The sequence below is a fragment of the Canis lupus genome, chromosome 8 (genome assembly GCF_048164855.1).
Source record: "Canis lupus baileyi chromosome 8, mCanLup2.hap1, whole genome shotgun sequence".
Taxonomy (NCBI): Eukaryota; Metazoa; Chordata; class Mammalia; order Carnivora; family Canidae; genus Canis; species Canis lupus.
In genome coordinates this window covers 58,479,813-58,492,899 of record NC_132845.1, presented here as the reverse complement: position 1 = coordinate 58,492,899, position 13,087 = coordinate 58,479,813, and the positions used below count along the sequence as shown (strand labels likewise).

Genomic DNA, 13,087 nt, shown 5'->3' with positions numbered 1-13,087 from the left:
CTCTCCTCACCCCATCTCCATGTCTCTAGGTCTTCGTTTTCTTGAAGAAGAATGCAGTCATTGTTGACACCACCATCTGTGACCCACATTACAACCTGGCCCACAGCAGCCGGCCCTTTGAAAGGCGTCTGTATGTCCTGAACTCCATGCAGGATGTGGAGAACTACTGGTTCGACCTGCAGTGTGTCTGTCTCAACACCCCTTTAGGTACTATCTGTCTGTGCCAGGCCCCACCATCCCCTGCTTTCCTGCCAGCACTGGGCTTCAGGGCAAGAAGAAACTAGTAGTGGCTGCTGGTTTCAGACTGCTCCCCAGAGACCTAGCGTGTCCTTGAGGCTCCCTTAGAAAGGAAGATGGTGAGCTCCAAATGAGGGATCCCAGACACCATCCCAATCCCCCAACCCCCACCCCGCACAGCGCCTCCCGTTTAACCCAGGACACTCTGCTTGGTCTTGGTCTTTTTTTGCTTCATACATTCAGTAGGTGTTTGTCATCTCCTGGGCCTGCCTTCACTCCAGATCCGGAGTGTGCCCAGTGCCCTAGAGGATGTATACAGGGGCGTGAGTGGAGGGTGTTTTACTGGGGTGGTCAGGAGCAGCCTTTCTGAAGACGGACTGAGCTCAAAAGGCGGGGGCCAAGCCCGAGTCAGTAGAGCTCAGAGCTAGGGGAGAGCCCTGCAGGCACAGCAACAGCGAGAGTGCTGTTGGAGAAGCAGAGGAGGCTGGTGTGGTGGGGAGAATGACAGGTGCCATTGGAGAAGTGAAATGGGGGGCAGCCAGAACTCTGGGGGCTTGGCTGGGCTTGGTACGGGGTTTATTCTAAGCAGGGAGAAGCCATGGGAACCATAGGGAAGAAGTGACAAGATCTCTGCAGGTTTTCAAAGTTCGTCATGCCTGCCAGGTGGGGAATGGAGGGGCCAAGAGCAGAAGCAGGGTTGTGACGCTTGTCCCAAAGAGAGATGTCCTCTGGTGACTGTGAAGGGGGGTGGGCAGCTTGGGAGGTATTTTGTTCTGGGGTTTTGTGTTTTGGTTTTATTTTTTTTTTTTTGTTGCTGTTGTTGGTTTTGGTGGGGGAGATACTTGGAGGAAGAAATGAGCAGATTTGACCAGCGGGTGGAAAGAGTTGGGTTTGGGGATAAGGCCTTTGCTTGGTCGTCTTCTTGTCCCTGGACTAAACTGTGACCTGTGTTCACCTGGCACTGGCCACACCTGCATCAAGCATCACCTCTTCAAGAGAGCCTTCCCAGCATCTTCATACTGTCTTCTGATTTCCTTCTGAGGATTTCTTGGGCACAGGAAATGTGGCTTCATCCCCCTAGTGTCTCAGAGTGCCTGGTACACCGTCGACATCCTGTAAATGCTGATTGACTAGGTGGAGAGTTGGTGGAGGCCATATATCAGCGCTCTGTCCTCTAAGCCAGTTTCCATCTGGTGTCTTCTTGCCACTTCTGCTAAGAGAAGGGATGGTACATCTAATATGCACCTGGGAGAGGAGCCCTTCTCCCTTCCCTGTCACAGAGCCAAAAGATCAGTACTGCACTTTGCATTTTGCAAAGCAGGAGTCCCACATTTATTTCATAGAATTGTTTAGTGCTGGCAGGGTAATGAGCCCTTGTATTTAGAACCTTTAATGTAATGGGTCCAGACAGATTTTAGAACTGTGTGTTTCATAGAGTCCTCTGGAATTCAGTGAGCTAGGCTTTTAACCATTTCAGATTTTTAGAGTGCCCTAATTCCCCTGCATTTTATACCCAGATAAAAATTTGTGAACCAGTATGTTATTTGCACCAGAGTTGTTGAGGCTTGACAACTGGTGAATTTCCATCCCTTTTAAGTGTTCATGAGCAGAAATAGGGGAGGCTCAGAGTCCATTAATCAGGCATTGATTGTCCCTTCGTTCAACAAACATTTGAGGAGGTTCTGCCCCAAGGACTGAGGAAAAGCACCATATATTAAGACGTGAGCATCCTTTAAAGCAGGGGCTCACTGAGCATGAGTGTACTAGAAGCATCTGGGAAGCCTGCTAAAATGCAGATTATCGGGCCCTGTCCAGTGCTTTAGGTTCAGCAGGCATGGAGATGGTCTAAATCTGCATTTCGAGCACACAGCTAGATGGTGCACAGGAGAAGCATTGCCTTAAGTCCTAGGACCATCCGGCCTTTCAGATGCATGACCTTGGGCCCCCTGAATACCTCTGAGGTTTGCCTCTTCATTTCTAAGCTGGGAACACCACCAACTTCTGGGCTGAAACAAAGCTTGAACACAGTGTCTTCTGTAAACACCAGCTGAGAGGTGTGGGGCATGGGCTCTCCCCACTGCCCCTTTGCCCCCACCCAGACCCAGGTCTGCAGTTGAGTGTGTTAGAAGACTGTCTTTGGTAGCCTGCAAATCACCGTAACCTTCCTTTGCCTGGCTCAAGCAACAATTTAGTGTAGTAGTTTATATTCTCTTGCAAGAAACGCAATTTTCTTTATTGTGGATTAACAGAACGTAATTTTTCAACTATGTTAATGCCCCTCTTGGGCATGCAGGAAACATCTGGCTGCCTCCCAGACCCCATGGGGCCTGGGGAAATTGACACTGCAATGAGCTGTCTGTCCAGATCCCTGCTGACCCTGACCCTGCAGCCACGGCCAAGTGCCTCATTTCTGTTTACCACTCCCTCCGTGCTGGCACATGGGAGTTCTGTAGGTTTCCCCCGAAGAAGGAACCTTCGGGGTTCCTGTGCTCACAATTCCTGTTTGGTTCTGCTGTTGGCAACCTGCCGTCCCAGCTTAGCGGGGTTCATCCAGAGCACAAATCCTTCCCTCATGCTCATGCACCAGTGTTGAACCATCTGACATCTATTATGATGCATGCGTATGAAGAGCTTCTTCCAGTTTCAGACCCTGTCCCCTGGTTGGGAAGTGGAGTCACAGAGCTGTAGCAGTATACTGTCATCAGAGAAGCTTGTGTTTCATTTCCTAGGTGTGGTACGCTACCCACGTGTCAGGAAGAACAGCACCCAGGATCACGGCGTTGATGAGGAGGGCAGTCTGCGGAAGGAGCAGGAATGTGCCATCGACAAGCACAACCTGGAGCGCAAGTGTGCCATGATGGAGTACAACACGTGTGTCCTGGCCCCTCCACACACCGTCCCCAAGTGTAGGGCTAGGGCTATTCTCATCCATTGGCTCTGGCTTTGGATGTCAGGCCAGGAGTGCCCAGGTCTCTGAGGCCAAGGTGCAAATTGATGGCTGTGGACCATATTGTTTAAAAAAAAAGTTGCCAAAGTTAAAAAACTGGGAATTTATATCAATATCTGGGGTTTTGACAAGTGCTTTGCTTCTATTAGGTATTATTACCAAAAAGGCAAAAATTAGTGAGAAAAAGCACCCTCACCCATGTCACGGGCTCTCTTTTCAGTTCCCAAGAAGAACTCTTTCTGTTTACCTCCTGCCTCTCAGGGGGAGCCGTGAGGTAGTGGATGAAGGCTTCATCCCTGGGGATGGGCTGGGAGCCGCTGGGCTCGATTCCAGTTTCTATGGGCACCTAAAGCGCAACTGGATCTGGACCAGCTACATCATCAGCAAGGCCAAGAAGGTAGGCTTCTGGGGAGCAAGGACCACCCATGCCCGCGTGTGGTCCCCCCGGGGGGGGGGCTACCATAGGTACCCATCCCTCTCACCCTTTCCCAGCTGGCTCACTGATTCTGAACTGGTAAAACCAAAGCTGACCAGAGGCCCCAGTATTTATTTACGTATGTATTGTAGGTATATCAGTCTGGTCTAGCCTATTTTTTTCCAGTGGATTCTAACTGATTCTGTGATATGAACAGGTGTTCCGTTTTAAAGTAGGAACAGAAAGTCCATGAGACAGAGGTCACACATGAGGGAGTGCCATGTGTGAGAAGCAAGCGTTTGCACAGAAGCAGCCCATCCGCCCTCGGCCTCTCCAGCAGAGACCCGAACACCTCCCTGCATTTAATGCTCTGGGCTCCTGGGGATTCAGCGGAGTCCCCACTTTATTCCAGCAATGTACTTGCCTTTTAGGAGAACACTACTTCTGAAAATGGGCTCATGGTGAGGCTCCAGACGTTTCTGTCCAAGCGCCCATTACCACTCGGTGCTGGAGGTATGTGTGCAGGGAGTTCACCCCAGAAGCAGACGGGAGGCCAGCTCAAGCACGTTCCATTTGGCTTCTAGCTTTTGTGGGGCTTATCCTGAGACACTCACCTGCTGTGGTTATTTCTAGGTAGTGGCAGATTGAATATCTGGGGGGAAGCCAGACCAGGATCTGAGCTGTGTGCTGACTGGGAAGAACAGTTTGAGATTGGCCAAGAGCCCACGCTGGACAGGAACCGAAGAGTGAGGGGTGGGAGAAGCCAGAAACGGAAACGGCTGAGGAAGGACCTCGGAAAGAAGATCAAGAAAAAGAAAAAAGGTTTTGTGATGATCACTTGTATCTGCTAGGCCTTGTCTGTGTATGTCCCAGCTCGGAGACATGCAGTACTGTCACTGCGGCCAGCATGAGCTCTGCCCTCAGACTTGGGTTTCTGTTTTCCTGCGATATGTAGGGCCAATTCTGTGTGGTTGCCAATTTAGTCTCCACATGAAACTGGTGAACAAAGCTCCTCAAGCTCCTTATGTGCCATCTCAGTAACCTCCCTCATTGAATTTTCTAACTTAACCTCAACTGGAAAAATTGAAAAATCTTTAGCAGAAATCTTTACCAAATTTAGCCAAAATCCTATTATTCTTTTGGTTTGGCTTTTAATATCTGCCTTATGTTAATCGGGCCACAGTTCAAAGTCATGTCGTATTTGTAAATTGGAGGAAAGGTGGGAGGGGGTCAAGCCTGCAGAATCTCTTCGAAGAACCCCTTAGGTGTGTTCACTGCCATTTTGGATTCTTCACCTGAGCAAGTCTTTATAGCAAAGGACAGTGGGAGGACAGTGAGGAGACCAGCATCTGTTTCTTTGACCACGTTGCATCCTCTAAGTGTGTGTTACAACAGTGATCTGATAGCTCTAGCGCTTTCAGACGAGAACAGAATGTTTAAACGGGAACCTGTTTTCAGTGGTTTATTTGGCTGGTGTTCATGACAAATAGCCTTGTGTCTGTTGGAAAGGCCCCCTTAGCTCAGCCTATCCAGATATGCGTGAGATCGATTTGGCTCACAAAGACCTGAATTTGTAACAAGGCAAAATACAGTGGTGGTGTCCCTTGGCATCCCAAATGTTCTTACCCTACTTTTCTTCTGCCTTAATTTGGAAAAACTTCCTAAACAAACAGTCTCTTGGAATTGGCAGTAGCATATGGTGTTTACCTTGTGAAACTACCATGAGTATCTCCCTGAGGGGAGGAGATGTTGAAAAAAGCTAGTGAGTAAGAGCTCACGGTTCAGATCCTATGTCTGCTACTGACTGGGCTGTGTGACTTTGGGCAAACTGCTGTACTTTGCTGTGTTTCAGATTCCTCAACTACAAAATGGGGATTATAACTGCCTCTTCCTTATAGGGCTAGTGAAAAGCGGTATTTCTTTTCTTTAAGTTTATATTTATTCATTTTAGAGAGAGATCAAGAGCAAGCAAGAGTGCATTCAAGGGGGAGAGGGGCAGAAGGAGAGGGAAAGGGAGAGAATCCCAAGCAGAGTCTATATTAAATTGAGCCCCAATTGAGCCCCAATGAGGGGCTCAATCCCACGACCCCAAGATCATGACCTGAGCTGAAACTGAGAGTTGGACATTCAGCCAACTGTGCCAGCCAGGTGCTCCACAAAGTAGTTGTGGTACGTAAAAAGCTTAAACCAGTGCTTGGCACACAGTAAATATTCCGCAATGTTGGTGACTGGCACCGCACTGGGTGTTTTATACCCAATCTGGTTTAATCCTTGAGGCAGCCCTGTAGGATATGCCTTATTCCCCCTGTGGTGCCCCAGATTTTCTGCAGCATCTCTGATGTTACTGTGCAAGAGAATGGTGGGGGCCCCAAGCATGCTCCATATGCTTTCAAAGCACCTAGCACCACAGTGGGAAGGATTGAAGATTGGCAGATAACTCACAAGAGGCTGCATTCAGGCTGCCCAGCCTGTCCACATCAAAGAGACACGACTAAAGGAGCTAAAAAAAAAAATCTATCCAGGCCCAAATCTTTTGTGGTTAGTTTATCTGGCTTCTGACACAATACAATTCTGATAATGGATACCCTTGGTCAGATCTCACTAGCTGAGTAGGAACCCTTCCCCTCTCCAGGGGGACAGCTCCAAACCAATTGTTAGAGGCTCCTTCTCTTTCTCCCCCTGATATTCTTAGAAGAGTCCCCCCAAGAGAAAAACAGGAGCCTGCGTTACCACGACGAGGCCGACCAGAGCGCCCTGCAAAGGATGACCCGACTGCGCGTCACCTGGTCCATACAGGAAGATGGGCTGCTCATGCTCTGCCGCATTGCCAGCAATGTCCTCAACACCAAGGTATTTGGCCCACCAGGTCCCTCTTCCTTCCCTGCCCACAGCCCTGCCACGTGGCTTTCCCTCCCATGGGTTGTCCTCTTCCCCATAAGACCCGCCCATGGAGGCTTGTGGTCCCTGGGACATTCCACTTATCTGTTTTCTTTGGCCATTGGGAAGAACATTTCCCAGGATCCTACAAATGAATACTCTCATTTTTGCACATTTCTTTCCAGCCTTCAGCTAACACATACAAATCTTTGCCTGTCTACAAGCTAACCAGCCCCGAGTTGTTCTCTCTCTCTTCACCAGGAGTCTGATACTTTCTGCTCCCCTTCTCCCATCCTCATCTGCCTGAAAAACTCCTCTATTTATCTCTCACAACTGCTTATCCTCTCTGGAAAGGCTTCGGTGATCCTGCCAATTGGAAGGAATTACTGTGTTCTTGCTGCATCCCTCGGGCATGGACTTTTCATGCTGCTTCTTTTGCTTCTGACTCTTCTTGGCTCATTGGAGCGACTGCTCCTTGCAAGGGAGAGAGACTTCTCATTTGTTTTCCAAGCCCCTAGCATGGTGCCTACTACATGGCCATCGCTCTGTCACTGTGCACCCAGTTGATGTGGAATGGTGATGGTGGCCTTGGCCTGGCCCACGCCTTCCATGCCCCAGGCCCCCACACTCACCTGTCCCTCTGGCCTGTGTCCCTGAACCCTGGCGGCTGGGGAGGACCTAGCTTCCTAGCTAGCAAATTCTTCCTCTTTCCTCTGATGTCATTGCCTCCAAGAAGGTCCCACAGCCCGAGCCTGAGTTCACTTCCTCACTACGTTCCCCAGAGCAGCCTCACTGACTCCTAGGCTGTCTGTTCCCACCATTTTGCACTGTTTAGATCTTCTGAGTTTGCAGCAAGGCATGGGGAGAGCAATCCAGGTCGGCAAGTGTCTGATCAAGCTGATTCATGAAAGCCACCAGAGAATGAGCTGTCACCATCTAGTGCCAGGCTCCTTCTAGGTAGTCATGCCACCGGGGAGCATGGTTAGGGCAGCTCCATCCAAGCCCAGTTTGTACACCCTGTCCTAAAGCATACCAGCCAAGAGAGGCAGCCCTGGATGCTCTCTGCCTAGCTCATTGGATCCCTTTTTTCTTGACCACTTTGCCCAGATGCTCTCACCACCACCACCACCACCACCCCCATTCCCTACTAAATTCCAGCCCGATCCCTTCTCCCAGGAACAAGCTGGAAATGATGTGTTGCTGTTCTTAATATTTGTTCCTTGCCTCTGCAATGGGTTTTCATCACAACACTGACAAGAGGGATGTGCCTTCTGCCACCCACCCTCCATGCAGCCAGAGAGGCCAGCAGAGCCCTGCATGGTTCAGGGACAGCAGACCCTCCACTCATCTGCTTACATTTAGACCAGATCCTTGGGCCACCTCATTCTGGGGGGCTCTCAGAAAATAAGCTTGTCATCAAGCCCCTTTCCTGTCTAGACTCTGCCTTCCTGTGTGTTTTGGCCAAAATGTTCTCCTGAGTCTCTAATGAGGCTAATTCTACTAACCTACAGGATGTTTCTGAGCATACATAACATGTACTTAAACCTTTAAAAGTATCTAACTAAATACATCAATGTACGCATAACCTCCACTCCAGACAGTATTACTCAACATTCCCCGAGCACCTGTTACTTTCTAGAAGACACTCTTACCCACTAGACATTGAGGATCTGGCTTATTCTTTGCCCAGCACCTCACTTATGCCAGGCACATCATCAGTGCACTGTAAATGTGAATGAGTAAACACATGAGGGGCCAGTTTGGAGTACCCGCTGTGGAAAGAGCTACCACGGAATATACCCTCCCCCTTCCTTCACATTAAGGACCCATAATGCAGACTCTGAGGATTCTGATTTTCCATCTTGGCTTGTGTTTGATCCAGGTAAAGGGCCCATTTGTCCCCTGGCAAGTTGTGCGGGACATCTTGCACTCTACTTTTGAAGAGTCTCTGGATAAGACATCTCATTCAGTTGGACGAAGAGCTCGCTACATAGTCAAAAACCCACAAGCCTATCTGAACTATAAGTAAGCCTCATATGAACTTTTCTAACTTTAGGCCAAGGTTCCTCCCATGTGTCTAGTTCATTCTTTACTCTTCTGCCATCCCTTTTGCTTAAGAGTCCACTAGAAAATCCAGAGAGAGCAGTGAGCTGTCCCCTGGCTCACCTATAGCCTGTTTGCAGTGTTGGGGTCCATGATTTTTCCAGGGCCAGACCTGCTTCTGCGTCCTTCCCCATATCTGGTGTCATGTAGACTGCAGGCCAGCCTCAAGAAGTAGGTACTGTTCTTTGCTACCCAGGAAGAAACAGGCCATTCAGGCTAGGTGGTTCGTTGAATACATTACATTAGAAGTGTGTGGTGAGGGCCGAGGCATCTGCTGAGTTTCACTACCATTTTTAGTGCTCAGAGCAGCTGTTTACCTCTCTGTGTCAATGGCCCATCACATAGCTAACTCCAGGAAGAAGTTAGACAGGACCAGGGTCATTGCACCAAAGAACACTGTCCCCAGTAGAACTAGGTGTCCCCTCCGTGTCTCCTGATGTGGCTTGGTACGAGTGGGGATGGCAGCTGGCTGGGAGTCACAAAGCATCCTCCTTGGGGTTTGTCAGTGGCCAGCAAGGCTGCTTGCCCATCTGTTTCTCACATGGCCAGGGCACAGTGCCATCACCAACCCTATAAGACAACAGGGAGCATCCAAGGGGGCATGGAGGGGACACATGACAGGGTTGGAAAGGACCACTTCACCCAATTGGTTGTTCATGCCATGGGTCAGTAAAAGAGCTTAGCTCTGGCTTGATTCTGAGCCTTGGCCTACGTGCCGTCAACCAGGTTGTAGAGAGGAACAGCCCAGCCCTTGATTGCAGAGAAAACTTCTCCAGCCAGGAATTCTCAACCTCAGCACTATTGACATTTGATGCCAGAAAATTCTTTGTGGCGGGGCCATTCTGTGCACTGTGGGATATTTAGCAGCAGCCCTGCCTCTACCCACTAGTCGCCACTAGCACCCCACTCCCAGCCATGACAGCCAGACATGTCTCCAAATGTCTGCAGGAGCCAGCGGGTTAGACATAGCAAGGGGCCTTCCTTTGGGGACCACTGGCTCTGGTGCATAGAATCTTAGACTTTTCTATCTAAGGGCTCTGATCACCTGCTCCAAAGTCCTCTTCTTTCAGAGTGGAAACAGGCCCAGAGAGAGGATGTGGGTTGGCTAGGGTGACAGTGCGTTGGCAGTGGAATAAGTTCTGGAACTTGGGCTTCCTGGCCCCGCCTGATGCTCTTTCTTGTGTCCTGCAGCATCAGTCAGGGGAAGGGAACATGAGCTGTAGAACCTTGCACAGGGCATGTATCCACTTGGAGGCCATTCCCTCACCTCTGAGCAGGACAATACTACCAATAATAACCACCCCTGGCCCACCTGCCTCAGCCCCTGGCAGACATGTCACTTTGGGAGCCCCTACACCTCACTGAGCTCTAAAATGGAGCTTGTAAGCTCTTCAGGAAGGTGGAAGCACCTGGTTCATAGGAGCCCTACAGACACTGGCTGCCTCTCCCTCCATTTCTTTTTGGGCAAGTCAGGCTATCCTTATGTCATGGAGAGACAAAGATGTCTGCAGTAGACAAGTAGTTCTTTTGACTAATAACGAACACCAGGGCCTATATGATAATTAAAAATTTTTTTTAAGATTTTTTTTTAATTTAGTCATTAGAGACACAGAGAGAGAGAGGCAGAGACACAGGCAGAGGGAGAAGCAGGCTCCATGCAGGGAGCCCGACGTGGGACTCCATCCCGAGTCTCCAGGATCACGTCCTGGGCTGAAGGAGGCGCTAAACCGCTGAGCCACCCGGGCTGCCCAATTTAAAATTTATAGTACATTTTCACATAGAGCATCTCGTTTGGTCCTGGCTAGATACCTGTGAGAGCAGGCAAGCAGGCAGGAGTCACTGTTTTCAGTCTACATGCGGAGAATGGAAGCTCAGAGAAGCCAAAGGTGTGAAGCGTGAGCAATGACAGACCTGACTTGAATCAGGGTTGGCTGACCTGTAATCCTTCATTATTAAGAGCTGTAATCACCCAGCAGGTGTGTAAGTAACTCATACCTCGCAGTTAGCCACAGGCAGACGTATTAGAACAGGAGTCTTCAGATGGTTCTGAACGCAGACATTATTACAACCCCAGACCTCACATTCGTCCTCTCTTTTTGCAGAGTTTGCCTCGCTGAGGTGTACCAGGATAAGGCCCTTGTTGGAGAATTCATGAATCGAAAATGTGACTACGAAGACCCAAAGGTAGGCCCTGCATGGTCATTGGGCTCAGTGTGCCCCGAAGGCCGGACTGTGTACATTCCTCTCTGGTCCTCTGGGTCCCACGGCGTCTCTGCCTGACTTGCAAATACAGATATTTTTCCTGTGAGTCTGGGAAATCAGCTCGTCAGTTCTTTGGCTTTGGCCCTCATTTGATGAGGCTGTAGCACCAGATCTTAGAGATTGTTAGAATTTGGCATGCCACTTTGCAATTCTGCAGGGCCTTGAGCATATTTCATTAAAGAAATAGGGCAGCTCTTCAGAAATTTCAAGCAGCTAGACTCCCTGGAAAGCTAGCAGATAGGACAGGATGTGAGTTTTTCTGAGTTATCTGGGTAGAGAGGTGTGCAGTGGCAAGAGGCTGTGGGGACAGTGTGCAACACACTGTCCTCCCTTCTGGGGCTTGGGAGAGAGATGGTGGTGCAGGAGTGAGGGCCAGCAGCATGTTTCTTGCCCCAAATCCCTGGGCAGAGTGGTGAGTGTCTGTCACTTCTTCCCAGGTGGACTCATCGGGCTGGGGAGGCAGGGAGGCAGAGGAGGCCATGCTTCTCAGTCCGTGTTTCTGGGAAGTCACTGCTATGGGAGTTTATTACAAGATTTTCCTTGATGTGTCAGTGAAACTTCTCCTCAGGGAGAGAAAGGGCTTTAACATCTCATTCTCCCACGTTGAAAGGTTTGTGCCAGTGAGTTTAAAGAATTTGTGGAGAAGCTCAAAGAGAAGTTCAGTTCTGCTCTAAAGGATCCCAACCTTGAAATCCCAGACACACTCCAGGAGCTGTTTGCCAGGTAAGGTTCTTCTGGGAAACTTCTGTGTGATCCTCATGGAGCAAGAGGAAAAGTCACTGGCCACAGGCATTTCCCTGTGTCGGTAGTTCCATGGCCTTGGAGCTAACCCTGCTGTGTCCCCTGACCTTGAGCCACCTCACCTTCTCTCACAAGAGACATGAAAATGGGGAGGCCACCACCATCCCGAGCACCCTGCCGGGCACTCCCGTTCCTTCTCCCATAGAGGCCCTGCTGCTGGCCTAATCCAGGCCTCCACAAGTGATTGGTGTGCTCTTGCCAAGATTGCTCACTTGACATATGAAGAAACTCCAAGATAGAAGTAGCTCACCCAAAGCCATGGTGCTTGTGAGCCACAGGGCCAGAATTTGAACTTCTGTGGTGGGTCTGACTTCAGAGCCTCATCTCTTTCCAGGAAGAACACACTTGGTTTGAGCATAGAAACCAAGAGATGTTAAAAGCTTGAGTTCTGTGAACCAGGCTTGTTGCCACTGCTTAATCCAAATATGAATCCTCTTTTACCACCCTCATCGAGATGGTCCCTCTGGCCACTGGATTTCTGCATCTCTTCCTGTAGAGGTGACTTTCATCAATTGGTTCCTGTTTGGGAACCATACAATACAGTTGTAGTTAGCCCTCTACATGTCAGTCAGAGATCTCCTTCTTTGAGTCATCCAACAAATAATTCATGTTGTACCCGCATATGCCAGGCCTAGGGAGCGATATGTAGTCCTTCTCGGAGTTGACACTTGGTTCTGTTTTTTGTTTTGTGTGTGTGTGTGTGTGTGTGTGTGTGTGTGTGTGTGTGTGTTTGCAGCAGACTGTTCGCTAGAACTCCCAAATGATATGGTTTATGTTCAGTAAGTGATTCAAATGACCCGTTTACCTATTTGTGACTTATAGCCCCACCTAGTCTCAGTAAATTTATAGGGCAACTTTTAGTTATAAAAAAATACAGTTAAAATAAAGATTATTTTAAAAAGTTCATGAATCATCTGGAGGAAAGAAGTTCCATCCAGTTGTAACGATTTAACACTAAACTTGATCTTGAACATCCTGGCAGGCCAGACAAAAAGAAATAGATTCAACTGCTTTAAAAATAGTTCATATTATGAAAAGGTGCTTTTTTTCCTTATTCCTAAATTTTAAGAATTTACTGTTGCCAAGATGAATTTTGATTTTAGAATTATAGAAAACAAAGAAATGTCTTACAAGTAAATAGCCATGTGTTTTTAAAAGTGAGTTCTATGATTTCTCAAATCTATTTGCCTGGCTGGCTGTGTAGCATGATGGCTAGCACATTGGGACTTCTCTTGTATTTGTTTGGTTAGAGTACAAGGAAGCAGCATTACTTGAAGCTCAAAAATGCAGATGGGGAAATAATCTGCTACCTAATACAACTGCTCTCTTTTTTTTTTTTTAAGATTTTTTATTTATAAAAAGAAAAAAAGATTTTTTATTTATTCATGAGAGACACAGAGAGAAAGAGAGAGAGGCAGAGACACAGGCAGAGGGAGAAGCAGGCT

General features: G+C 48.7%; 1 protein-coding gene across 2 annotated transcripts in view; it reads left to right on the top strand.

Annotated features, from left to right (window-relative positions):
• The window catches only part of GTF3C1 (general transcription factor IIIC subunit 1), a 73,417-nt gene that overhangs the window by 46,124 nt on the left and 14,206 nt on the right, over positions 1–13,087 (top strand). For both annotated transcript variants that reach the window (XM_072836270.1, XM_072836269.1), the window contains 9 exons: positions 30–207; positions 2,967–3,108; positions 3,446–3,581; positions 4,031–4,112; positions 4,233–4,421; positions 6,292–6,449; positions 8,359–8,501; positions 10,682–10,763; positions 11,452–11,564. In XM_072836270.1, coding sequence (XP_072692371.1) covers positions 30–207; positions 2,967–3,108; positions 3,446–3,581; positions 4,031–4,112; positions 4,233–4,421; positions 6,292–6,449; positions 8,359–8,501; positions 10,682–10,763; positions 11,452–11,564 — 1,223 coding nt within the window. The remainder of the gene's footprint in view (positions 1–29; positions 208–2,966; positions 3,109–3,445; positions 3,582–4,030; positions 4,113–4,232; positions 4,422–6,291; positions 6,450–8,358; positions 8,502–10,681; positions 10,764–11,451; positions 11,565–13,087) is intronic.